Source organism: Pelodiscus sinensis, chromosome 11 (genome assembly GCF_049634645.1).
Source record: "Pelodiscus sinensis isolate JC-2024 chromosome 11, ASM4963464v1, whole genome shotgun sequence".
In the NCBI taxonomy this organism is placed as follows: Eukaryota; Metazoa; Chordata; order Testudines; family Trionychidae; genus Pelodiscus; species Pelodiscus sinensis.
In genome coordinates this window covers 45,958,095-45,983,999 of record NC_134721.1, presented here as the reverse complement: position 1 = coordinate 45,983,999, position 25,905 = coordinate 45,958,095, and the positions used below count along the sequence as shown (strand labels likewise).

The window sequence follows — 25,905 nt, the reverse complement described above, 5'->3', positions numbered from 1 at the left end:
GACTACTGCTGGGTGACTTAGATGTGACATTTCGGTGTGTGCTCAAGTGAGACTCCACCCACCTCACCTTCAGGATTGTCGTTGAGTGCCTTACCCACTGCTACACAGCCATGAGCACTGCACACCTGTTCACGTCCCACCACAGGAAACTGGATGAGGAGTCAGGCCTCTAGGAGGCTGTTTCTAGCACTCTGTGATATTGGGCAAGTCATAGCTTGTCCCCGTACCTCAGTTTCCTCATTTCTCCACTGACTGCAGTGATCACAGGGGGATATGCAAAGGCTTCAAAAATGAATGTTTAAGCACTTTGATAAGCTCTGCTGGCAGTGGGGCTGAGTTCTGACCACACCATGTCCCTGGGGTCACAGCACTCCCTGTGTCTAGGATTAATGCCTGTTTCAATTGTTTTTTAGATCTCTGCTTTGCAGTCAAACACTCTGATGCGGAAGGTGAAGCGGACCTTACCCAGTCCCCCCCCAGAGGAAGCTCACCTGCCTCTGGCCAGCCAAGCCCACTCCCAGCTGTACTTGCCCAGCTTCCTGCCAAAGGGGGTAGGAGGGCAGGCTGCTCCAGTAACCAAAGCCAGCCTTCTCCGAGACATTGACCGGGACCTGAAGCTGGTGGAGCATGAGTCCACGAAGCTGCGGAAGAAGCAAGCAGAGCTGGATGAAGAAGAGAAGGAGATTGATGCTAAGCTGAAGTACTTGGAGCTGGGCATTACTCAGAGGAAGGAGTCTCTGCTGAAGGAGAGGGGTGGACGGGATTACCCCTACCCAAGGTGCCTGGGAGAGAACCGGGACTACATGTCTGACAGCGAGCTGAACAATTTACGCCTCTCTAGCTACGAGGGCAGCAGTCTGCTCAGCAGGCCCAGCACTGCTCCCACTAACCACTATGTTGACTTCTCCAGCACGCAGTACACATCAGCCCCCTCTTATGCCCCCTACCCATACCCAGCAGCCCCTCCGGGCCCTGATGCCTTCCAGCAGCCAAGGCTCCAGCCCCCCCATTACCCCATGGTCAGCAGTGGCACATCTCAGAATGGCTTCCAAGCTGGCCAGCTCCCCACCTTGCCTGCCCAAGGTGTCTATCAGAACCAGAGCTTCCCTTCCAGCACCAGTTACCAGAGCCAGCAAGGCTTCCGGCCACCTCATCATTATCAAGCTCAGGCCATATATCCCAGCCAGCCACCCTTGCAACCGGCACAGAGCACCAGTTTCCAAACACAGGCAGATGTGCATGCCATGCACCAGAAGCCACGGCAGACATCACTAGCCGACTTAGAGCAGAAGATCCCCACCAATTACGAAGTGATTGGCAATGCCTCGGCAGCCCCAGAAGCAACACACAGCCCTACGCCAGTAACCAGCAGCTATGCCCAGCACAAGGCCCCAGAGCCCCGGCCAGCTGACCAGAGCAATGCTGCACAAAGCCCCTCAGCCAGTTACTCCTCAGAGGCTTTGTATACAAATCTGGAGCAGAACATTCCCCGTAACTATGTGATGATTGATGACATAAGTGAGCTGACTAAAGAGACCCCTGCGGCAGACAGCCACAAGGGAGAGACAGTGGTACAGGGCAGCAACGGCCGCCAAGCCAAAGAGAAGAGTGAGGTGGTGGAGCCAGAAGGCTCCAGCAGAACTAGCTGCTACTCCAAAGCAGAGGAGGAGTCAGAGGAGGATATGTATGATCAGCATGGTGCTGACCATCGGGGGAAGAACAGCTACCACAGGGGCATGGAGAGCAATGGGAGGATGTCGGGCAGCTCCAGTAGCCCCTGCTCCTATTATGGGGATGATTATCGGCACTCTGCGCGCCCAGACAAGCATGGCTCTGGCCTGGGGATGCAGAAGCATTCCTCCAAAAACCTGGCTCCAGCTGTCATCTCATCCAAGCGCAGTAAACACAGGAAACAAGGCATGGAGCAAAAGATCTCCAAATTCTCCCCCATAGAAGAAGCCAAAGATGTGGAGTCAGACCTGGCCTCCTATACAGTGACTACATCTGTCAGCAGCAGCAATGTGGTATCCCGGGCCAAGAAGCTACAGGATGAGATCACCTACGGCCTCAAGAAGAATGTGTATGAGCAGCAGAAATACTATGGCGTGTCCAGCAGGGATATGATGGAAGAGGATGATCGCGCCTACAGCACTGGGAGCAGATCTAGATCATCTGCTTATGGGACGGAGAAATCGTTAAGCCGTGATACCAGCAGCAGAAGCAAGTCCTATGAGAGAGAGAGCATGGAGAAGCCACAGAAAGGAAGCTCCAAACCATCTTCCCTTAGTATGGGTCAGAGTCGTGGACGGCCTCCGATTCGTGCACAGACCTCTGAAGAGGAAAGTCCCATTAGCCCTTTAGGAAAGTCTGTGGGCATGTCCCGCTCCTCGGGTGGACCTCTCCCTCAGTCCTCGGGGGACAGCTGTTCCCAGTTCTGTTCCAGCCACTCGTTGCCTGATGTGCAAGAACATACGAAAGATGTGCCAAGGAACCACTCTTATAAGCACGAAGAAAGTTATATCCTGGATGATTCACACTGTGTTGTTTCAGACAGTGAAGGTAACAGTTACCTGTGGTGACACACCCCAGAGCATGCTCCCATGGGTAATTTGCAAAGACAGTCTCACAACCTGCATTTGCATACCATGTGCCTTTCTCCCTTGTTCCACTGCATGTTCCAAGTGTCTGGTGGTAGCATGTCGGTGTTCAGTGCCTGCTGCATGAAACAATGCTTTGTATTTATTGGGGAGGGGTTTATGACATGTCCCAGATGCATGTGATAAGCTGCTTGCACTTGTTTATATCATTGCATGGCTTCAGTGGGGGGGACATTCTTGCCTCAGGACCCAGAGACTCACTGTGCTCTGTGTTTGATTTCTGAAGCCTATCATTTGGGTCAGGAGGAGACAGACTGGTTTGATAAGCCCAGGGAAGCTCGCTCAGAGCGGGTAAGGCCCTACACTGGCCACTCCTCCCAGAAGAGACCGCCTGTCAAACACACCTTTCATGATTATGATGAGCCTCCTGACGAGGGCCTCTGGCAGCACGATGACTATTCTCAGGCACGTCACTCTTCTTCCAAAGACCATCGGCACCATGGCGAGTCCGGAAGGCACTCAGCCTCTTCCCGCCACCCAAGTGAGGATCAGCCCAGACGGACATCCAAGCAGCACACCCGAGAGCAGGGCCGCCATGAAGCCCGCACACACATGCAGCCATCTGCCCAGAAGAAGACCCAGCAGTCAGACACAAGAATCCAGCCAGCTTTCCCCTCCAGCTCAGCAGAGCACTCGCAGCAGTCCCGGCAACCGGCCAGCTACCACCACTCCTCAGAGTCCTTGAAATCCCAACGGCAAGTGCCACATGGGCCATCGCCCCAACAAGTGAAAGCAGAGCCCCTGACGCACCACCCACAGCAGCAGCTTCCAACAAAGCAGCAGCAGCCGCTGCCATCCAGGCAGCAGCAGCCATCAGCCAAGCAGCCTCCACAACCGCAAGCAGGCCCTTCACAGCAACTGCCTCAGCCTCAGAAGGAGCCGCAGCAGCAGCAAGCCAGGATGCAGCAGCAGCCAGGGGCTCAAGGACCACCCTCTTCTCGGCCACCGCAACAACAGCCCAACCTGTCCCAGCAAGTCGGGAAGCCCCAGTCATCCCTCCCGGCACAGCCAGGCAGTCACCAAGCAGGGCCAGTAAGTGAACTGGCTTTTTGGTCGTGGGTTCCTCACTTACATAGGAGGCGCCTGGCAGATGACTTGTCTTCCAGCACTGGGGAGGCACCTGGGAGGCTCTTGTGGCACAGGAAGGAGGAAGGGGCTGGGAATCCTGCTGCATCCCCAGGCACAGGCCATGCACTGGCACAAGCTCCCTCAGTTCATGCCAGCACAACAGAGGGTGTTGTGCAGTGAGAAGGGGCCACATGCTAGGTATGTGCTGCGAGGTAGCTGATATGTTCTGCAGCAAAGGAACCCTAGAACCATAGGGTTGGAAGAGACCTCAGGAGGCCATCCAATCCAACTGCCTGCTCAAAGCAGGACCAATCCCAACCAAATCATCCCAGCCAGGGCTTTGTCAAGCCATGCCTTAAAAATTTCTAGGGATGGTGATTCCACCCCTCCCTAGGGAACCCATTCCAGTGCTTCACCACCCTCCAAGGGAAATCATTTTTCCTAATATCCAACCTAGACCTCCCTCACTGCAACTTGAGCCCATTGCTCTTTGTTCTGCCACCTGTCACCACTGGGAACAGCCTCTCTCCATTCTCTTGCAAACCGCCCTTCAGGAAGTTGAAGGCTGCTCTCAAATCCCTCTTCGTTCTTCTCTTCTGCAGACTAAATAAGCCCAGATCGCTCAGCCTCTCCTTGTAGGTCATGTGCTCCAGCCCCCTAATCATTTTCATTGCCCTCCACTGGACCCTCTCCAGTGTGTCCACATGCTTTCTGCAGTGGGTGTCCCAAAGCAGAACACAGTACTTCAGGTATGGCCTCACCACTACTGAATATATGAGAACAGTCACTTCCCTTGATCTGCTAGCAGTGCTCCTATTAATGCATCCCAATATGCAGTTAGCCTTCTTAGCTACAAGGGCACACTGTTGACTCAGTTCCAGTTTCTCATCCACTGTCATCCCTGGATCCTTTTCTGCAGAACTGCTGCTTAGACAGTCGATTCACAGCCTGTAACAATACTTGGGATCCTTCTGTCCCAACAAGCTCTTGTTGAGACCTGCCTAGAATGTGCTGCAGCAGGAAAGGGGTTAAATGATGGAGCTCTCAGAGAAGTGCCAGAGCTGAGGCTGTGCTGAGATCAGCACTAAGTGTGGGGTGAAATTCCTCCCATTCACGCTTTATTTCCTGATGTCAGGCTCCAGTTGTCCAGGCAAAGACACCCACGGTTCCCCACTTGGCAAGGACATGCTCTGTTGGCTATTTTCATTCTCCAGTGCAGCCAAAGAGGCTGAACAGGCAGGCAGAGGAGAGAGATGAGGCTGGGAAAGCCAGGAAGCGGGGAGTGGGAGACCAGAGAGGGAAGGGCCATGGAAAGGAGACAGGGAGAGCAGGGGACGGGATTCAGGAGTTCCGTGCCCCCAGACTGGTGCAAAGTTCTTGCCCCTACCCAGCTGCCTCCTGAGACAGGCCTAGCATTTACCTCTGGAGGAAATGCAGCAGAGGGAGCAGCTGCCTGGGTGGACTTGGGTGTGGATTGCTAGGGGTGGCAGATGCTGGGGCATTTCCGTGGGGAGTCAGTCTGGCTTGCAAGGCAGGGCTTTGTGTGGGGAGATGTGTGGCTGGGAGTGGATGGTTTCAGGTAGGGTTTCCCAGGAGGTGACCTGCATATCCCTGAGTTGATACAGTCTTAGGGCTGAATTTTCTGCTGGAGCTTACTGCCATGCCCCTGTTCCTCTGGAACTGCTATTCTGCTGTCCCCACGCCATGCCCACCTGCTTGCCCAGGGACAGTGAGGCCAGGGGTATTCTGAAATACGCATTTCATGTTACAGCCCAAAGCAGATCAGGTGGATATGCCCAAACCCACCACAAAAGTGCCACTGCTGCATGGGAGAGCACCACAAGGACAACCACTGGGAACAGCTGCAGCAGGTCAGTGAGACAGACGGACATGTTGGACTCTGCCAGGCCACCTGCACCCATGCTAGCTGGCAGTGCCTGTGGCACAGAAGGAGCAGCCAGGCACCGACTGTGTTCTCTAGGGCTATGGCTGCCTGATCTCTCCAAAGAGACGATCCCTTTTTATCCCTCCCTAGTGCATCACAGCATTAGATCAGTAGGGGCTGGAAACAAGTGTGTCCTTCTCTTGTCAGGCTATGGAATGGAGCCAGATCCCCAGCCTAGCACTGGAGCGGGGGGGACCTGGTCCCTTGGGGCAGGAGAGCAGTCAGCAGTGACCCAGGGTGGGTTGGCAACCCCTACTCAGGGAAGCAGAGTGCCCTAAAGCAGCCTGCCCTAATCTGTGCCAGTCACGCCACAGACTCCTGGCATCTGAAAGCACCTGGGTGGGCTCTGGCCCCAGCTCTAGTCAATTACATAGGCACTGCCCATGCTGGGGAGGGGCTATGGCTGGATTCTCCTCCTCACTTTGGCTCCATATACTCCCTGGCAGGTATTAAAGTGAGTCAGAAGCCAACAGGCACGGCAGCTGGACAGCCCGGGGTGGATGGAGAGAGCGTGTTCTCCAAAATCCTGCAAGGAGGGGCCGCAGAACAAGCTGGCAAACTGACAGAAGGTAAGAGTGCCAGCCCCTGGCTGGGCATTTGTCTAGAGAGGGCCACACAGCCTGTGGGACCTGGCGCCATGGAGAAGTGCTGGCACAGGGTCTCTGCTTTGCAGCTCAGCAGAAGGGACTCACTGAAGACTGCAGGGTCTAGCACAGGCCAGAGGTGACCCAAGGTTCTGCAGGGCCCGATTGGCTGCTCGCTAAGCACTGAGCCAGGACCAACCACTGCAGGTGGCCAAGAGAAACACTTTGTGCTTCATGGGGAAGAGCTGCTGTTTTTGGAATGGAGGGCCTTCCTGAAGCACGGGCTGTGGTGAGGTGTCTGGACACAGAGCAGGCCGGGCCCTCCTCGAGGAGAATGGCCTGGGAGCAAAGGGTGAGCAGAAGAAATTGTACAAATTGTGTGAGGGCAACATGAGAGAGGCAGGTCAAGGCTACAGCTGTGAGGTCAAAACAGGCAGGGAACAGTTTGCCTGAGGCTGCCCTTCTTTCTGGGGAGAGACTGAGCAAGGGCAGGGCCTCGGGGGGAACTGCCCAAGTTTGCCCCTCTTGGGTCAGGCCAGTTTCCTCCCCCTTGTCCATTATTCCGTCCTTAGAGTGTCTTTTGCCTTATTTAATAGAGCTGGATGAGGTCCAAGCATTATTGAGATGATGAGTCTTTCAGGAGAGCAAAGTCACTCAGCCGATGTCTGCAATCCCTTGCCCGCTGGATCTCTGAATGAGACTGGCAGATGGCCCCTCTCTGCTGGTGGAGAGAGGCCTCTGACCAAAATCAACAGAGATGTGGCATCAGCAGGCTACATGTGGACTGTTGAACAGCTGTGTCCCCTCGGTTCTCCAAGCTGGGGTGTCATTTACATTGCTTTGCTGTGAGAGCCATCACTCCTAGTCTGCCCACACAGCCTCCAGCAACTCAGTTCCTCCCAATTACACTGCAGAGCAACATCGGCAAACTCCTAGTCACAGACTTCCCCCAGAAATGTGCATCTTGGATTGCCCAGCACCCTTCTAGACAGTACAGGCTCATATAAAGTCCATCATTTTAGTAACAGAAAATATCTAACGTCAGTACCGGGCAAATTAGTTGAAACTATAGTAAAGAATAAAATTGTCAGACACATAGATGAACATAATTTGCTGAGGGAAAGTCAACATGGCTTCTGTAAAGGGAAATCCTGCCTTACTAATCCGCTAGAGTTCTTTGAGGGGGTCAGCAAACATGTGGGATCCAGTGGCTATAGTTTACCTAGATTTCCAGAAAGCCTTTGACAAGGCCCCTCACCAAAGGTTCTTAAATAAAGTTAGTTGTCATGGGATAAGAGGGAAGGTCCTTTCATGGATTGATAACTGGTTAAAAGACAGGAAACAAAGAGTAGAAATAAATGGTCAGGTTGCAGAGTGGAGGGAGGTATCTAGTGGTGTCCCCCAAGGGTCTGTCCTGGGACCAAGTCCTATTCAACTTATTTATAAACGATCTAGAGAAAAGGGTATACAGTGAGGTGGCAAAATTTGCAGATGATACCAAACTGCTCAAGATAGTTAAGACCAAAGCAGACTGTGAAGAGCTTCAAAAGATCTCACCAAATGAAGTGACTGGGCAACAAAATGGCAAATTAAATGTAATGTAGATAAATGTAAAGTATCAAGAAAGGGAACTTAGGGTTTATTCTGGACAGTTCTCTGAAAACATCCACTCAGTGTGCAGCGGCAGTCAAAACAGCAAACAGAATGTTAAGAAAACATTCCCATTAAAAAGGGATAGGGAATAAGACAGAGAATATTTTATTGCCTCTGTATAAAACCATAGTTTTCCCACATCTTGAATACTGCGTACAGATGTGGTCACCTCATCTCAAAAAAGATATTGTTGGAAACCAAAAATGGAGACACCGTGTAGATTCAAGCAGGAGGGTTTATTACACACAGCGCTGGCTGAGTGTCACCTTGCCACTTGGACTCAGTGAGCACTGCTAAGCACTTGATTACAATAGATTATATAGGGAGCCAATGGGCGGAGAGAAGCGATGGGGTGAGAGTTCCCGAGCCCCTGGATAGGTTCTGGCAGCAAGACATATGAGCATGGTAAGCCAATAGTCTAAAAGATTACGTAGTAGCTCCGCACCTAGCTCAGGTTAACATATTTGCTAAAACACAAGTATTACTCGCCTCCCCCAAGAATTGCCTATAATGCATAAGCTACATTCCAGTTGGAATCCATAGGAGTGGTGATGATACTTTCCCAACAGGTGTGGGTGCGGTTCATAGGTACTTGTCTAGGGGTATAAAGCAAAAAGACAATATCAGGTATACAGCAAAGCAATTGTTATAACATCATTCCGATGTATCTGCAAGCTTGAATTGTTAGGGAAGGAGGGTGTCATCTCAAAGTGACATGTTAAGCCTTTCCCTGAATCTGTGGTTGGCCTTGGGAAGGCAAATGTTGTTTCTGTCCCATGCCGGATGGCAGACTATAAGGGCCTTGGCCTTGTTTGTGTGTGTGAAACTTATGATTAGGGTGTTCAGTTATGGCTGCCCACCTAATGTTATGCTACTTCGGCTACTTCCATTTGTGATACACCAGCGAGGCTGTTTTTCTGTATTTTTCCTAGGGCCTGTTGCCTAGGCCTTATGCCTCTGCCTCAGCTAAGCCGGAGACTGTGGTTCAAAAGTCTTACATATATATCAATGGGCTATTTGCTATTCTATCCCTACAATATGTGGGCATTGGAAAAAGTTCAGAAAAGGACAACAAAAATGATGAGGGGTTTGGAATGGGTCCCATACGGAGAGAGATTAAAAAGACTTGGACTTTTCAGCTTAGAAAAGAGGAGACTAAGGGGGGATATGATAGAGGTGTATAAAATCATGACTGATGAGGAAAAAGTGAATAAGAAAAAGTTATTTACATACTCCCACAATATATGAACTAGGGGTCACCAAATGAGATTACTAGGCAGCAAGTTTAAAACAAACAAAAAGAAGTGTTTCTTCACTCCGCACACAGTCAGCCTGTGGAACTCCTTGCCTGAGGATGTTGTGAAGACTAGGACTTTAACAGGGTTCAAAAAAGAGCTAGATAGATTCATAGGGTATGTCTAGACTACATGCCTCTGCCGACAGAGCCATGTAAAATAGGCTACCCGACATAGTCAATGAAGCGGGTATTTAAATATCGCCGGCTTCATTAAAATAAAAATGGCCACCACGCTGTGCCGGCTCAGCTGATCGTCGGCACAGCGTGTGAGTCATGACACAGATCGGTCGACAAGGGAAGCCTTTGTCGACCGCTCCTGTAAACCTTGTTTCACGAGGCATAAGGGAGCGATCGACAAAGGCTTCCCTTGTCGACCGAGCTGCGTCTTGACTCGTGCGCTATGCCGACGATCAGCTGAGCCGGCACAGCACGGTGGCCATTTTTATTTTAATGGAGCCAGGGATATTTACTGACTATGTCGGGTAGCCTATTTTACATGTCTCTATCGGCAGAGGCATGTAGTCTAGATGTACCCATAGAGGTTAGGCCCATCAATGGCTATTAGCCAGGATGGATAGGAATGATGTCCCTAGCCTCTGTTTATCTGGAAATAGGTGATAGGAGAGGGATCCCATGAGGCTAGATGGACTTTTGGTCTGACCCAGTATGGCTATTCTTATGTTCTTATGATCTGTACAAACCCTATTCTCCCACATAGGATTTCCCAAACACTTCAGATATGCTGGTTTAGCTAAAATAATACATCTGTATTAACTAAAGAAAGATTGCAAGTGATTATAATAATGAGGCATAAAAGTAAGAATTTGTTACAAAGAAATAAAAGGTAAAATGCAACTAACACCTAACTTAACAAGCTAAATAAATTGAAAGAAAGACAGTCTCTCATCACATGTTTTAGCAGTGTTCCAGGCAGGACTTAAAATCATAGAATCATGGAATCATAGGGCTGGAAGAGACCTCAGGAGGTTGTCAAGTCCAGCCCCCTGCCCAAAGAAGGACCAATCCCAACTAAATCAACCCAGTCAGGCCTCTGTGAAACCAAGACTTAAAAATCTTGAGGGATGGAGATTCCACCACTTCCCTAGGCAACCCATCCCAGTGCTTCACCACCCTCCTAGTGAAATAGTTTTTCCTAATCTCCAACCTAGACCTCCCGCACTGTAACTTGAGACCATTGCTCCTTGTTCTGCCATCGTCACTACCATGAACAGCCTTTCTCTGTCCTCTTTGGAACCTCCCTTCAGGAAGTTGAAAGCTGCTCTCAAATCCCCCCTCACTCTTCTCTACTGCAGACTAAACAGACCCAAATCCCTCAGCCTCTCTTCATAGGTCGTGTGCTGCAGCCCCCTAATCATATTGGTTGCCCTCTGCTGGACCCCTCCAATACGTCCACCTCCTTTCTATAGTGGGGGGCCCAGATCTGGACACAGTACTCCAGATGTGGCCTCACCAAAGCCGAATAAAGGGGAATAATCACATCTCTAGATCTGCTGGCAATGCTCCTCCTAATGCAACCTAATATTCTATTATCCTTCTTGGCTACAAGCGCACACTGTTGACTCATATCCAGCTTCTCATCCACTGTAATCCCCTGATCCTTTTCTGCAGAACTGCTACTTAGCCAGTCGGTCCCCAGCCTGTTTGGGGGTTCTTCCATCCCAAGTTAGGACTCTACATTTGTCCTTGTTGAATCTCATCAGATTTCTTTTGGCCCAATCCTCTAATCTGTCTAGGTCACTCTGGACCCTATCCCTGCCCTCCAGCGTATCTACCTCTCCCCCTAGCTTAGTGTCATCCGCAAACTTGCTGAGGGTGCAATCCATCCTCTCATCCAGGTCATTAATAAAGATGTTGAACAAAACCTGCCCTAGAACCGATCCTTGGGACACTCCCCTAGAAGCCAACCGCCAACCTGACATCGAGCCGTTAATCATTACCCGTTAGGCCCGACAGTTTAGCCAGCTTTCTATTCATCTTACAGTCCATGTATCCAATTCATACTTCTTTATCTTGCTTCCAAGAATATTGTAGGATACCTTATCAAAAGCTTTGCTAAAGTCAAGGTATATCATATCCACCTACTTTCCCATATCCACAGAGCCAGTTACCTCATCATAGAAGCTAATCAGATTGGTCAGCCATGGCTTGCCCTTGGTGAATCCATGTTGAGTATTCCTAATCACTTTCCCCTCTTTCAAGTACTTCAAAATAGATTCCTTGAGGATCCCCTCCTTGATTTTTCCAGGAACTAAGGTAAGGCTGACTGGTCTGTAGTTCCTTGAATTGTCCTTCTTCCCCTTTTTAAGGATGGGCACTACATTTGCCTTTTTCCAATCATCCGGGACCTCTCCCGATCTCCACGAGTTTTCAAAGATAATGGCCAAAGGCTCCGCAATGACATTTGCCAACTCCCTCAGTACCCTCGGATGCATTAAATCTGGACCCATGGATTTGTGTATGTTTAGCTTTTCTAAATAGTTCTTAACTTGTTCTTTCTCCACCAAGGGCTGCCCACCTCCTTCCCATACTGCATTGCCTAGTACAGTAGTCTGGGAGCTGACCTCGTCTTTGAAGACAGACACAAAGAAAGCATCGAGCACTTCAGCTTTCCCCACGTCATCTGTCTTTGGGTTACTTCCCTCATTCAGTAAGGGCCCCACATCCTCTCTGATCACCCTCTTATTACTAATATGCTGTGATGTGGTGTCAGTACCTTGCTGGTTGCTGTGCTTGGGCTGTGGGCTGTGGGCTGTGGATGACCCCGACTGGCCTCTGTCTGTGAGCACTGCCCAGCGGGAGCATCTTGAGAGCCTCCATGACAGTGACCAAACCGGTTCTACCGGTTAAGGGAAAGGATGGAACAAAAGAAGTGAGTGTTGGGGAAAGGGTCAGTTGCTGGTGGGGAACCATGAAGGGAACAGCCTTAGCTGAGGCCTGAGGATCTAGGGGTGACAATGGACCCCCTAATCCAAGGGGTCTGAGGCACCCTGGCCTTAACTCCTGAAACTATATCACGTCTATGCTGTGCTGTATCCCGGAGCAGCAATAAACCCCCTCTATTCTACTGGCTGGTGGAGTCTATTCTTGCTGCTATGGGGGTGCAGGATCGAGGGAACCCCGATGCGTCGTCACACATGCCTATAGAAACCTTTCTTGTTACCCTTCGCATCTCTTGCTAGCTGCAATTCCAATTGCGCTTTCGCCTTCCTGATAACTCCCCTGCATTCTCGAGCAATATGTTTGTATTCCTCCCTAGTTGTCTGTTGAAGTTTCCGCTTCTTGTAAGCTTCCCTTTTGTGTTTAAGCTCACCAAGGATTTCCCTGGTAAGCCAATCTGGTTGCCTACCATATTTCCTTTTCTTTCTGTGCATTGGGATGGTTTATTCCTGTGCCTTTAATAACGCTTCTTTAAAATACTGCCAGTTCTCCTGGACTCCTTTCCCCTTCATGTAAGCATCCCAGGGAATCCTGCCCATTAGTTCTCTGAGGGAGTCAAAGTCTGCTTTCTGAAGTCCAGGGTGTGTATTTTGCTGCTCACTTTTATTCCTTTGGTTAGGATCCTGAAATCTACCATCTCATGATCACTGCTGCTCAGGTTGTCGCCCGCCTTTACTTCCCCTACTAGTCCCTCCCTGTTTGTGAGCAGCAGGTCAAGCTGCTCATGACCCCTGGTTGGTTCCTTCAGCACTTGTACCAGGAAGATAACCCCAACATTCTCCAAAAACTTCCTGGAAGCTTCTCTCAGTTGTCTGAAGAAAGTCCCATCTACCTCATCCACCGGATCTGGTGGTCTATAGCACACACCAACTACAACATCATCCCTGTTGCTTCCACTTCTAAACTTAACCCATAGACTCTCAACAGGCTTTTCTCCCTCTATCTACTGGAGCTCTGAGCAATCATACTGCTCTCTTACATACAATGCAACTCCTCCTCCTTTTCTCCTCTGCCTGTTCTTCCTGAACAGTTTATACCCTTCCATGACAGTGCTCCAGTCATGCGAGTCATCCCACCAAGTCTCCATTATTCCAGTCAAATCATAGTTCTTTGACTGGGCCAGGGCTTCTAATTCTTCCTGTTTGTTTTCCAGGGTATGTCTACACTACCCTCCTAATTCGAAATAGGAGGTTAATGTAGGCATACTGCAATTGCAAATGAAGCCTGGGATTTGAATTTCCCGGGCTTCATTTGCATAAGCGGGGCTCCACCATTTTTAAATCCCCTCTCTCCGACACCACCTGCACAAGCATGCATTTACTTCCTCGATTTGACGATCCCTACCTGGACCTTTTCCTTCAACAGGGAGGATGGACCAGAACACCACTTTCACTTCAAAGTCCTTGATCCTTCTTCCCAGTGCTACATAATCTGTAGTGACCCTCTCAAGGTAATTTGTAGTTCCCACGTGGAGAAGCAGGAAGGGGTAGCGATCTGAAGGTCTGAACAGTTTTGGAAGAGTCTTGGTCACATCCTGAATTCGAGCACACTTCTCAAGATTGCAGGTCTGGACAGCAGGTGGATGACTCAGTCCCTCTAAGGAGGGAGTCCCTGACCACCACCGTCCGTCTTCTTCTTTTGGGACTTCTTTCAGTTGGAACTGCTCCCCTAGTTCAGTGTTACTTTCCTTGTCTTTCAGGGGTTGTTGCTGCCATGAGAAAAGAGGGGACAGTATTTCCGGGTATGTCTACACTACAACGTTAATTCGAACTAACTTAGTTCGAATTAGTTAATTCGAACTAAGCTAATTCGAACTAATGGATCCAGACTAAAAAACTAGTTCGAATTAGCGTTTTGCTAATTCGAACTAGCATGTCCACATTAAGTGGACCCCGGACAGACAGTTCTCAGGGGTGCCCCGCTTGCAAAGCAGTCCTGGCTTGGAGTGCCCGGACTACCCACACTGGGCACATCACACCACTCGGCCATCAGCCCGGCTGCACTTGCCGCAGGCTGCCATCTGGGGAGAGGGGGCAATTGGGGGGCTGCAGGAGAGCTTCCACCCCCAGAAGCCCGCAGAGCCAGCCCAGTCCTCCCCATCGGGGGCTCGTACCCCATTCCTCCCTCACCTCCTTCCACTTACCCTTCCCTAGCCCCCCTTCCTGATGTACAAAATAAAGATAACGTGTCTTCCAAAATGGTGGTAGAGATGTAGCCGTGTTAGTCTTGGGTAGCTGAAGCAAAATGCAGGACAATGTAGCACTTTAAAGACTAACAAAATGGAATCTGTCTTTATTGAACAAAACTGGGGGAGACTGGGAAAAGGAGGTGGGAGAGGGGAAGAGAGAGGCTGGGAGAGGGGAGGGCAACTAAAATGATCAGGGGTTTGGAACAGGTCCCATATGAAGAGAGGCTAAAGAGACTGGGACCTTTCAGCTTAGAAAAGAGGAGATGGAGGGGGGACAGGATAGAGGTCTCTAAAAGCATGAGTGGGGTGGAGAGGATGCATACAGAAAAGTTCTTCATTAGTTACCAAAGGAAAGGAATGGGTAGCGGGCTTCAAACTAGTAACAGAAAGTTGTTCTTCACAAAGCAAAGAGTCAACCTGTGGAACTCCTTGCTGCAGGAGGCTGTGAAGGCTAGAACTAGAACAGAGTTTAAAGGGAAGTGAGATCAAGTCATGGAGGCTGGGTCCATGGAGTGGTATTAGCCAGGGGGTAGGAGTGGTGTCCCTGCCCAAAGTTTGTGGAAGGCTGGAGAGGGATGGCACGAGACAAATGGCTTGGTCACTGTCTTCGGTCCATCCCCTCCAGGGTCCCTAGGGTTGGCCGCTGTCGGCAGACAGGCTACTGGGCTAGATGGACCTTTGGTCTGACCCAGGACGGCCATTGTAAGTTCAGGGCTCAGGGTCGGGGGTCTCAGTGGACCCCCTTGATTTTCATGCACACCTGCTCCTGGGTGGCCAGGCTGGCAGCTCTCCTACCCTAGACGGCCACTTTCCTGTGCCTAGTGCGGAGGTTGTGGACGAGGTCCACGACGTCTGCACTAGACCAGGCGGGTGCCCGCCTCTTGTGGTCCTGGGCAAGCTCCCGGGAGCCGCCAGCCTGGTCCCGGGAAGAGGGGGAGGGCTGGGGGGCATCGGGTGGGTAGCTCGATCCGTGCCAGGTGCAGGGTCTGCTGGCTGGGTGCTGGCAGGCTTGCACCTGGCGCGGGCACCATAGCCAGCCCGTGCCCCTTTAAGAGGTCCGGGGCAGAAGAGTTTCCCTGGTGTTGGCCAGAGTGGCCACCAGGGAAACCTGGGGAGGGCTAGCCTCCCACTAGTTCGAATTAAGGGGCTACACACCCCTTAATTCGAACTAGCTAGTTCGAACTAGGCTTAATCCTCGTAAAATGAGGATTACCTAGTTCGAACTAAGCGCTCTGTTAGTTCGAATTAAATTCGAACTAACGGAGCGTTAGTGTAGCGCCTATGAAAGTTAGTTCGAACTAACGTCCATTAGTTCGAATTAACCTTGTAGTGTAGACATACCCTCAGGGAGTCTGTTCTCCTTTCTTATAGTTTTCTCGCTTTGCTTTTAAAATCACCTCCAGCTGAGCTCCAGGTGACAGAAAACCTGTTTGGATGGGAACCTCAAGCTGGTCCTTTGTCAAAATGTAATTTTCATGTAAATCCTCTTTCCTGCCACTTAGCCAGGTGATGGTCCATTTGTTTGTGTTGACATCTAGCTGTGGCATCGGTTTCTCTTTTGCCTCTGAGGAAGTAGGTTGTGATTTTTTATCCAAATTTGGAACATGTCTCAAAAACATCATATAGTAGAATCTCATGACATACATACAGTGTTGTTGCATGCACTTGAATAGGACAATCAGCAAATTGTGCATTTTAAAAGGACACCTCCCAAGGTAAACCTTTTACAGCAATATCATAGTATTTGCAAAGGGTGAATGTGGGAGGACAAACTGCAACTCAAGTCACTACTGGCTGTTACTGAGTGGCTGGCAGCTGGGAGCTAGAGTGGTCGGACCAGATCAGGAAGGTGGGGCAGAGTAAACCTCAGTCTAGACTCAGGAAGGGGTGGTGGAGACCAGAGCCACAGGGAGGCTAGTTAATGACAATCTGATTGAAGCGCCTGCCCGGGGTTGTAATGAAGTACCTGCGTATGCAAAGAACTAGTGGGTGGGACTTTGGGGACCTGTGCCCAGTTGGATGGCATTCGTCCTGCAGAGCCTCTGCTAGGCAGTGGGACAGTAGCTCTGCTCTGCCAGACAAACCAGGCTGGAACTCAGCACTCAGCAATGCAGACCCACCTCCTCCTGCTCTGTTTGTGCCAGCACAGTCTGTGCTGCCCCCAAGGCCTGCATGTAGCTGGGACTGTGCCTCCCTAAATACCTGTAGAGAGGGACCTTGGGTCACACCCTTCCCCTGGACACTTCCTGTTGGCTAGCTGAGACAGCTCCTCACATCTGTGGCTCCCATTTTCAGGACCTAACTCTCCCTAGGGAGCATTTGAAGTGCCTGAACCAAATGGGGCTGTGAGCTATACAAAGACAGCATGCCTAAATGCTTGATATGGCACCAATGAGCACAGGTGCTGGCTTCCTCCAGGCCCTGGAGGTGCTCAAAGCCCCACTCCTCCCCTAGATGAAAGCCCCTGCATTGGGCTGCATTAAGGCGTGTTGAGATAAACTCAGCCTGCAGAAAGGCATTTGACTCAGTCCCACACAACAGCCCTGTGGAGGCATTGCAGCACGCACAAGGTTAACAGGTCCCAGCTGGTCCTGGAGCTGCTTGGGGGCAGAGTATACAAGGAAGAGGAAGGACAAGATCCCTCCTCCTCACAGGGCTGGTTGAAGCCTCTGCATGTTGGCCCCAGGCTTTTCAGTTGATTTACTTTGTAGGAGTTGGGTTAAAAAGAAAGTCTTGGCCAAGGCTTTATAAGCATGGAGGGCAGGTTCCACTGGGGCTTCTTGAACTACTTCCATTGCCTGCTGGGAGAACCCAGCTTGGTAGCTTGAGAGCTTTTCCAGGAAATCTTATTGTGGCTGCTAACGCTGAGTGCTGACGTGAGCACTGAGCCAGCGGCCAGGCCCTTGACTTGTGGCCGTGCCACATGTGGATTAACAAGGTAGAATGATATCAAATTAACATGGCCCGTGACAAGGGGATTAAATGCCAGCTGGCAGGTAGGGCTCCAAATGGAACTGTGACCAGGGTCCCATCATCGAGTGGGTGCATTTCCAGGGGTCCCACAGGGCTCAGGTCTTGCCCTGTGCTACTTAACATGTGAACATACAGTCATCACTGCTAACATTTGCAAATGATCCAAAAGCGGAGGAGGTGATAAATAATGAAGGGACCAGATCACTGATCAAATGCTCTGAGTCACTTGGTAAATGGGGGATAAGGAAACAATGTGCATTTTACTAGAGCTAGGAACACAGACAGCAGGCTCCATCTTGGGAAGCAGCAATTCTGAAAAAGACTCAGGGTGATGGTGGGTACCGAGCTGAATACGAGCTGCCTGGGTGACACCATGACCAAAAGCGCTCTTGTGATCCTGGGATGTATAGGCACCATATTCCACTGTAATCATCCCACCTGACGCCACCCCTTCCATCAAACACCTGCTCCTACCCTGCCTCTTGATGCCCTTGTCCCACCTCCACTCCTCCCTGCCTCTTCCTGGCCCTCTACCACCCCACTCTGCCCCTTGATCCAAACACACACCCTCATCCCACCTCTTCCTGCCTCTCTCCCACTTCCGTTCCATCCCTTCTGTGGACGAGAGGTGGGGTGCGATCACCCCCTACCGGGTGGGCTGGGGGACTCAGCAAACTCCTTCATCCTCTAACTGGGCCCCCGGCCGGGATTCCCGGTCATGTGTCCCGTAAGGTGGGTGCGATCACCCCCTCCCTGCAGGGCAGGAGAGGGGGGTTCAGCAGACCCCGTGTCTATACCCCGCCTTAGCGGGGGGGGCTTGCGCCTCGAGTCTGGCCCCTCAGAGGGGTGATACCCTGGCCGGCCCTGCCGGCCGCCACAGTTCGCACGTTTGTGTGTGTTCCGGTTCTGAAAGGAGTTAGGTGCTCAAGGGGGATTGGGAGGGGGACTCGGGCCCACCCTCTCTCCGGGTCCCAGCCCAGGGCCCTAAGTGCAGGGGCTCGCTGTCTCCCCGGCACGGCAGACGGGGGGTGTTTCCTCCCATAACACGTCTGCCCACGGTCGCCAGAAGGCCCCCGCCCCGGGCTGTTTCCTCCCTTCCCCCGGCCCCCAGAGCACCCCTGCTGTTCCCCAATGCCTACCAGGATTCTGTGGTCCGGGTCCGGGGTTGCTCCGCAGGAGTCCCGTCGGTCCTTCTGTTTCCGCAGATCTTGTCCCGTCCGAGTCGCTCTCTCCGCGGGCGGCGGGGTTTGTCCTGGTCGTCCTCTGACCCGGGACTGGCTGACCGCCGGCCACAGGGGCCGTCCCGGGAGCCCCTGGGACTGGGACAGGCCGCCTGCTGGTCTCGGGCACGCACCCGGTCCGTCCTGGGCCCTGGTCCGTTTCTACCTCCCTGGAAGGAGGCTGCCCTCTCCCTCTCTGCTGGCGGGCCTTTTTGAAATGGCCCAGCCACGTCCCAGCTGTCACTCCCCGCAACGGCCCCTCCCGGAGCCCTCCCGTGGGAGGGGCCGGCGGCCTCCCGCTGGCGCAGGTGCAGCAGCAGGTTCCAGCTCCACCACCATTCTCTGGTGGCCCCGTGGCCTGGGGGGGTTCTGCCCGTGGCCCCGCTCGACTCCCGGTGGCTCTGGCCGTCCGGCATGCGGGCTGTTGGTGGCCCGTCACACCTTCCTTCAAACACCCGAATGCACCCTGCCTCTTCCTGTCCCTCTTCCTGTTATACTTATATGAAGCACACAGAATTGTATAGGGGAAAAGGCAATATGCCAGTTAGCATATGCTTCCATAGACAGACAAACATACACACACACACTCTTGCTGCTGATGGTACAGTTACCAGTCTGTTGCTTACATTAGCCTGGTGGCCAGGTAAGCTAAGTGTGAGGGAGGAAACAGGTTCGCTTCCGCCCGGACTGAAGTTCCAGTCTGATCATGGCAGGACGAACCCAGCTCTTATGGGAAAGCAGCCCTTTTATAATGGTCCTTTTTATTGGAATTCATGTGTTTTACATTGTTGTGCTGTGAGAACATAAGAACGGCCAGACTGGGTCAGATCAAAGGTCCATCAAGCCCAGTATCCTGTCTTCCAACAGTAGCCAATACCAGAGAGAGTGAACAGGAACAGGTAACCATCAAGTGAGCCCTCTCCTGTCATCTGTTTCCAGCCCCTGACAAAAAGAGGCTAGAAACACCTTTCCTATTCATTTTGGCTAATAAGTATTGATGGAACTAACCTTCATGAATGTATCTAGTTCTTTCTTGAACCCGGTTAGTCTATGTCTGCACAGCAGTGTTATTTCGGAATAACTAATGCTATTCATCTACACTACAAGCAGTTATTGCAACATAATGTCAAAATAATGTTGAGCTGGAGGACTGCTCACTCCGACTCCTGTAACCCTTATTTTATGAGGAGTGAGGGAAGTCGAAAGACGAGTACTCTTCCTCGGACTTCCTGCTGTGTAGACAGTGCCGAAAGTCGAAATAAGCTATTTTGACGTATGCTATGCAATTGATGTAGCTCAAGTTGTGTAGCTTATTTTGGCTTTAGCCCTACAGTGTAGACCTGCCCAAAAGGCAGATCTTCGAATACAAGCAATTATGAAGCAGTTTCTATACTGTCCATTAGATATAACAACAATAACAATTAGTCTCCTTCCCATTACAAACACCCATGGCTAACAGTTATTTTAATTCCACCCAGATGCTCCTTATCCAGAGTCAGCATTCTATCCAGCCACCTTTGTCCCACCCCCACTCCACCCCTTCCTCCAAACACCCACCCTACTTTTTCATTCCCCTTTCCCACCCCCACTCCACCCCTCCCCCAAGCCTTTCCTCCCACCCTGCCTCTTTCCCACCCCCTCCCCTTAGTACTCTGCACCCTCACTCTTTCCCCTCTCTCCCAGAGCCACAAAACAGCTGTTTCTGACCTTCAGAGCAGGCCTCTCTATATAACTAATATGCAGAACAGTCACTATAAATGAAGCTGTAGGGCAGCTTTTCTTGTGGCCACAGCCAACCTTGCAGTTGTTATACAGTGTGGGGCAGAGCAGTGTGAGGGCCCCTTCCCCTCCCAGCATGCTCTCTAATGTTTCCAATGTATGTGTGGTGCTCCAATATGGAGGGGATATGTGACATCTCACCTCTATATCAGTGTACATAACAAAATTCATGTGGCCGGGGTGGGGCCAAAGGGCTTGGAGTGTGTGTGTGGGGGGGGGGGGGTGAGTGCTGAGGAAGAGGAATGAGAGGGGATGCAGGCTGCAGCTGGGAGTGTGGGCTCTGTGGTGGGGACGGGGAAGAGGGCTCAGGGCTGGGGCAGAGGATTGAGGTGAGGGGTGTACAGTGTCAGAGATGAGGGGTTTGGGATGCAGGCTGCCCAGGGGCTATCGCAAGGAGAGAGGACTCCCCCCCTAGCTCCTGGGCTTTGGGGGAGAGATGCCTCTCCCCACTGCAACAGCTCGGGGGCTGGGTTGGAGCCAGGGGAAGGGCACCTTTCCCCTGGTCATGGCAGGGCTGGACCAGGACTTTAAGGGGAGGGGTGCCTGTCCCCTGGTTGCAGTAAGGCTGGATTCGGGCCAGGGGAGGGGTGCCTGTCCCCTGGTCGCAGCAAGGGTGGGTTTGGGCCAGGGGAGGGGTGCCTGTCCCCTGGTCACAGCAAGGGTGGGTTTGGGCCAGGGGAGGGGTGCCTGTACCCTGGTCGCAGCAAGGGTGGGTTTGGGCCAGGGGAGGGGTGCCTGTACCCTGGTCACAGCAAGGGTGGGTTTGGGCCAGGGGAGGGGTGCCTGTCCCCTGGTTGCAGTAAGGCTGGATTCGGGCCAGGGGAGGGGTGCCTGTACCCTGGTCGCAGCAAGGGTGGGTTTGGGCCAGGGGAGGGGTGCCTGTACCCTGGTCGCAGCAAGGGTGGGTTCGGGCCAGGGGAGGGGTGCCTGTCCCCTGGTTGCAGTAAGGCTGGGTTCGGGCCAGGGGAGGGGTGCCTGTCCCCTGGTCGCAGCAAGGGTGGGTTTGGGCCAGGGGAGGGGTGCCTGTCCCCTGGTTGCAGTAAGGCTGGGTTCGGGCCAGGGGAGGGGTGCCTGTCCCCTGGTCGCAGCAAGGGTGGGTTTGGGCCAGGGGAGGGGTGCCTGTACCCTGGTCGCAGCAAGGGTGGGTTTGGGCCAGGGGAGGGGTGCCTGTCCCCTGGTTGCAGCAAGGGTGGGTTTGGGCCAGGGGAGGGGTGCCTGTACCCTGGTCGCAGCAAGGGTGGGTTCGGGCCAGGGGAGGGGTGCCTGTCCCCTGGTTGCAGTAAGGCTGGGTTCGGGCCAGGGGAGGGGTGCCTGTCCCCTGGTCGCAGCAAGGGTGGGTTTGGGCCAGGGGAGGGGTGCCTGTACCCTGGTCGCAGCAAGGGTGGGTTCGGGCCAGGGGAGGGGTGCCTGTCCCCTGGTTGCAGTAAGGCTGGGTTCGGGCCAGGGGAGGGGTGCCTGTCCCCTGGTCGCAGCAAGGGTGGGTTTGGGCCAGGGGAGGGGTGCCTGTCCCCTGGTCACAGCAAGGGTGGGTTTGGGCCAGGGGAGGGGTGCCTGTACCCTGGTTGCAGTAAGGCTGGGTTCGGGCCAGGGGAGGGGTGCCTGTCCCCTGGTCGCAGCAAGGGTGGGTTTGGGCCAGGGGAGGGGTGCCTGTCCCCTGGTCACAGCAAGGGTGGGTTTGGGCCAGGGGAGGGGTGCCTGTCCCCTGGTCGCAGCAAGGGTGGGTTTGGGCCAGGGGAGGGGTGCCTGTCCCCTGGTCACAGCAAGGGTGGGTTTGGGCCAGGGGAGGGGTGCCTGTCCCCTGGTCGCAGCAAGGGTGGGTTTGGGCCAGGGGAGGGGTGCCTGTACCCTGGTCACAGCAAGGGTGGGTTCAGGCCAGGGGAGGGGTGCCTGTACCCTGGTCACAGCAAGGGTGGGTTTGGGCCAGGGGAGGGGTGCCTGTACCCTGGTCACAGCAAGGGTGGGTTCAGGCCAGGGGAGGGGTGCCTGTCCCCAGTGATGGCAAGGCTGGGTTCGGCAGGTTCCCTGGGTGCTTGCGTGGCACTTAATAGGTTGCAGTCATGCAGCTTACCGGGAACTTGGTTCCCTGGTGCTCCTGAATGCACCATCTGGGTGTTGGTTGCTGGAGCTGCCAGCAGGGGGTGGCCCCTTGTCGCCTTTTGCCTGCCAGACACAGCTGGAGCACAACGCTGACTAAAGCGACAGCTGGTGAGTGGGGCTCAGGCTTTGGGCTTCAGCCCTGAATTGGCAGGGCAGCAAGCTCTGGCTGTGCAGCAAAGGGCCCCAGACATCAGCCATGTGGTTTCAGCCTGCTGCCTCCCTTTAAACCCCATCCAGGGTTTAATCTGCCCTCAAGCTTGTAGGGGCTGAGTGAGGCTGCTGTGTGGTTGTCACTAGCACTTCTCACTGCCGGGCTGTTAGCCACACATACATTGCAAGACTTGGACATGTGCGTGTACATATTTAATGGTTTTCAAAAGCTAATTAAGTATTTTATGGGAAAGTGTGAAAGCAGCTTCCAGCCAGAGCTGCTGCTGAGGTCACCAAATCAGGGGGCTGGACTTGATGACCTTCTGAGGTCTCTTCCAGTTCTAGGATTCTATGATTTGTCCTAAGAACCCTGCTCTAGGGAGAAGCTGGATTGTGGGCTGTGGCTATAATGCAAGGAGCCCTGTGGCCGACCAATGTGAGGTGAGGTAGGCTCATGGGACTTAGACTATGAGGCTCGGGGGTGGCCAAAATAGTGGTGGATACAGCACAAAGAGCTCAGGGAAAGAAGTTGTTGAGAAAAACAAACAAACATGCTGCCCCTTTAACAGCTGTGTGTGGCCCAAGCAGGCTTCCATAGGCCGCAGCATCAGATCTCGCTGCCCCAAGCGGCGCCCTGAACAGACAAGGAAAAAAGATCAGAGCGGGGGAATGCAGAACAGCCGCAGGTGCGGAAGTCAAGCCGCAGGTGCGAGAACCGCAATTTTTCCTTTGAAGAGCCGCATGCAGCTCACGAGCCACGGGTTGGCCACCCCTGGTGTAGCTGTTGCTATTTTAGGAACAATCAGGTGATTGAGGAGCCAGCCTGGCTGCCCCCATAGAACCACCGTTATGGCATGCTTAGAGCTAGTGCCAGCACAGGCAGGATGCAGCAGGCCCAGAGCTGCAGCAGGGTTACCAGGAGCTGGCCCCAGACAGTGCTGACACCACACACCTGATGCACCAGTCTCATCCCCCTCTTTTCTTTGCCATCACAGCGGTGTCGGCATTTGGCAAGAAATTCACATCGTTCTGGTGAGCAACAGCCACAAGGTGAGTTACACTCAGCTGCCTCTACTCTCTGCCCCATGGCCATGTTGACATGCCATCCCCTCGCCACCCCATGGCTGCCCTGCCATGCCATCCCTTGCCACTCCCCACCTTTCTCCTGCCCAGTAATTCAGCTGCTATATGCTGACTGCACCTCCCAGCTTATGCAGCCATCGCTGTGCCAGCCAGAGCCTCTTCTATTCCTGTGGCACCACCTGGAGGTGCCTGTCATTAGCTGCCCTAACCCCCCTCATCCCCAACAGGAGGCTGGGAAAGCAGGGGAAAAACCTATGAAGAAACCAGTGAATTCAGCAGGCAGCGTTGGACTCTGGGTATAACAGTGAGTGTCACTGGGGACATGGCTGCGAGTGGGCCTGTGGGGGGTCCAACCATAAGGGGATCTCCTGGGGACAAGGCCACAAACAGGTCTGTTGGGGGTATAGAGATATGAGGGGCTGTGTTGGGGGGTAGGGATATGAGGGAGTCTGCTGGGAGTCTAGAACCAAGGGGTTTAGTGGGGGCACAGCCAAGAAGAGGTCTGCTAGGGGTATAGACATGAGGGTGTCAGTACAGACACAAGGAGAACTACAGCCACTACTAGGGATACAGACATGAGGGAGTCTAGGGGTACAGCCACAAGGCGAACTGCTGCTTTTGGCTATTTGCAGATTGGATTATGTGGAAATGTAGTGTTCCTGAAATAAATGCCTATGGGCAGGGTCAGGTAGACAGTAAACTTGGTCCCCCAGCTCTGCCAGTGCCCCTCAAACACTCACCCTGCAGCCCCCTGCTAGCTGAGCCCTGGGCTCCCTGCTCCCTTAGCACTGCCAGTGCCCGTCAGTCTCTACCCGCTGTCCCTGCACAGTGTGTGCCCTTGTTAAAGCTGCGTGCAGGTTGGTGCTGGTACCAGAGCCACATGTCAACCGCCTCAGGGAGTTGGAGAGCAAAATGACTGAGCGGTGAGAAGGCACAGGCCGTGGTGAGACCTGTGTGCGGGGTTATGCAGCAGCAAAGGTGCCTGGTACAGGACAGTACCCCATGGCTGGGAGTGGACGAGCCATTTGAGAAGTCCCTGTCACAATGAGAAAAACAAAATGAGGGAGGGGCTGGGCCTCACTTCCTTCCCTAGGAATCGCACCCTGCCCCGGCCCATCTGCTGGGCATGGCAGCCTGGTAGCCTCTGCCAGGATAGCAGGGGAGCCAGAGCTGTGCTGCTTCTGCCAGACTGGCTCCCCTCACAAGCAGTGACCCCGCACAGGGGCTGGCAGGGCAGGCTGGGATGCACGGACCCTAAGACATAGGAATGAGAGACAGGATTGCCCGGGGCACATGACCAGCAAGCCACTGGGCTACAGAGCCCCAGCAGTGTGTGGCCCTACTGGAAAGGCTGTCTTGCTGGCCGGCCATCTTCCCCCACAGAGTTGAGCCACCACAGTTCAGCACCCATCTGCCAGCCCTTTATCAAGGAGGACGGGACTGACGGATGTTGTGGCTGGCCAATCACAATGCACCGAGGCAACATCTCCTGCTGGAAGCATCACTTGCAGCTTGAATGTCGCTAGGCTTCTGAGCACCTGCCTGGCAATGGCACCCGAGTGCAAGTGCTGTGGCAGGAAAGCTGCAGGGGCCGGGCCTGGCCTGGCTGCAGTGCTCATTTGCAGAGAGGGAAATGCACAGCTCGGTGCCCAGATTTAATATCAGGGCATGTGGTGCCAGGGCACACCTAGCCCCATGGCTGTGATCAGTGCGGGTCAAGGGGGCATCGATTGCTCATCTTCATCTGCAAAGCAGCCCTATCAGCTGGCCTGATGCAGCATAGTTCATAGCTGCTCCCCGCAGGTCAAATGAATGCTGCTGACCCCATCATGCTGCCCCTCATGGTGCTAGTGCAGCTCTGTGTTTGCATGGCTGGGCCCCTCTCGCATAGGGAGGACCAATGGTCCGTCCACAGCAGATGCCCAGCCCAAAGCCCCTTTCCTGTTCTCTCCTATTTCCTTGTTGTCGAGAGGTCACAGCAGGGCCTGCATGCTTTTTGGTTTGGGGGAAAGACCATTGAACATGGCTAAGCTCAAGAAAGCGGGTAGCTTCTCAGCCCTGCTTTGCCAGCATGAGCCAGTGCTGCATGGGCATTGGTATGGGCACCCCAGGCCAAGGGGAGTGTGCTGGGAAAGGCCAGCTGCTCTGAGATGCCTCTCTCAAGCCTCGTCGTGACTCCGCCATTGCTTAAGAGTCAGCTGCCAGTCCCATTTCTCTCCTGCTGTTTTCATGCTGCTTCTGTTTTCAGTGTGA

At 53.2% G+C, this 25,905-nt stretch overlaps 1 protein-coding gene across 3 annotated transcripts in view; it reads left to right on the top strand.

Moving 5' to 3' along the window:
• Window positions 1-25,905, top strand: part of BSN (bassoon presynaptic cytomatrix protein) — a 175,019-nt gene that overhangs the window by 144,895 nt on the left and 4,219 nt on the right. For 2 of the 3 annotated variants that reach the window (XR_012906554.1, XR_012906555.1), the window contains 6 exons: window positions 414-2,559; window positions 2,884-3,689; window positions 5,497-5,596; window positions 6,117-6,239; window positions 23,565-23,619; window positions 23,880-23,956. Coding sequence is in view for 1 of the 3 variants with exons in the window: in XM_075939578.1 (XP_075795693.1) it covers window positions 414-2,559; window positions 2,884-3,689; window positions 5,497-5,596; window positions 6,117-6,239; window positions 23,565-23,605 (3,216 nt within the window). In the remaining 2 variants the exon portion in view is untranslated. The remainder of the gene's footprint in view (window positions 1-413; window positions 2,560-2,883; window positions 3,690-5,496; window positions 5,597-6,116; window positions 6,240-23,564; window positions 23,620-23,879; window positions 23,957-25,905) is intronic. The other variant, XM_075939578.1, reaches the window with a different exon arrangement.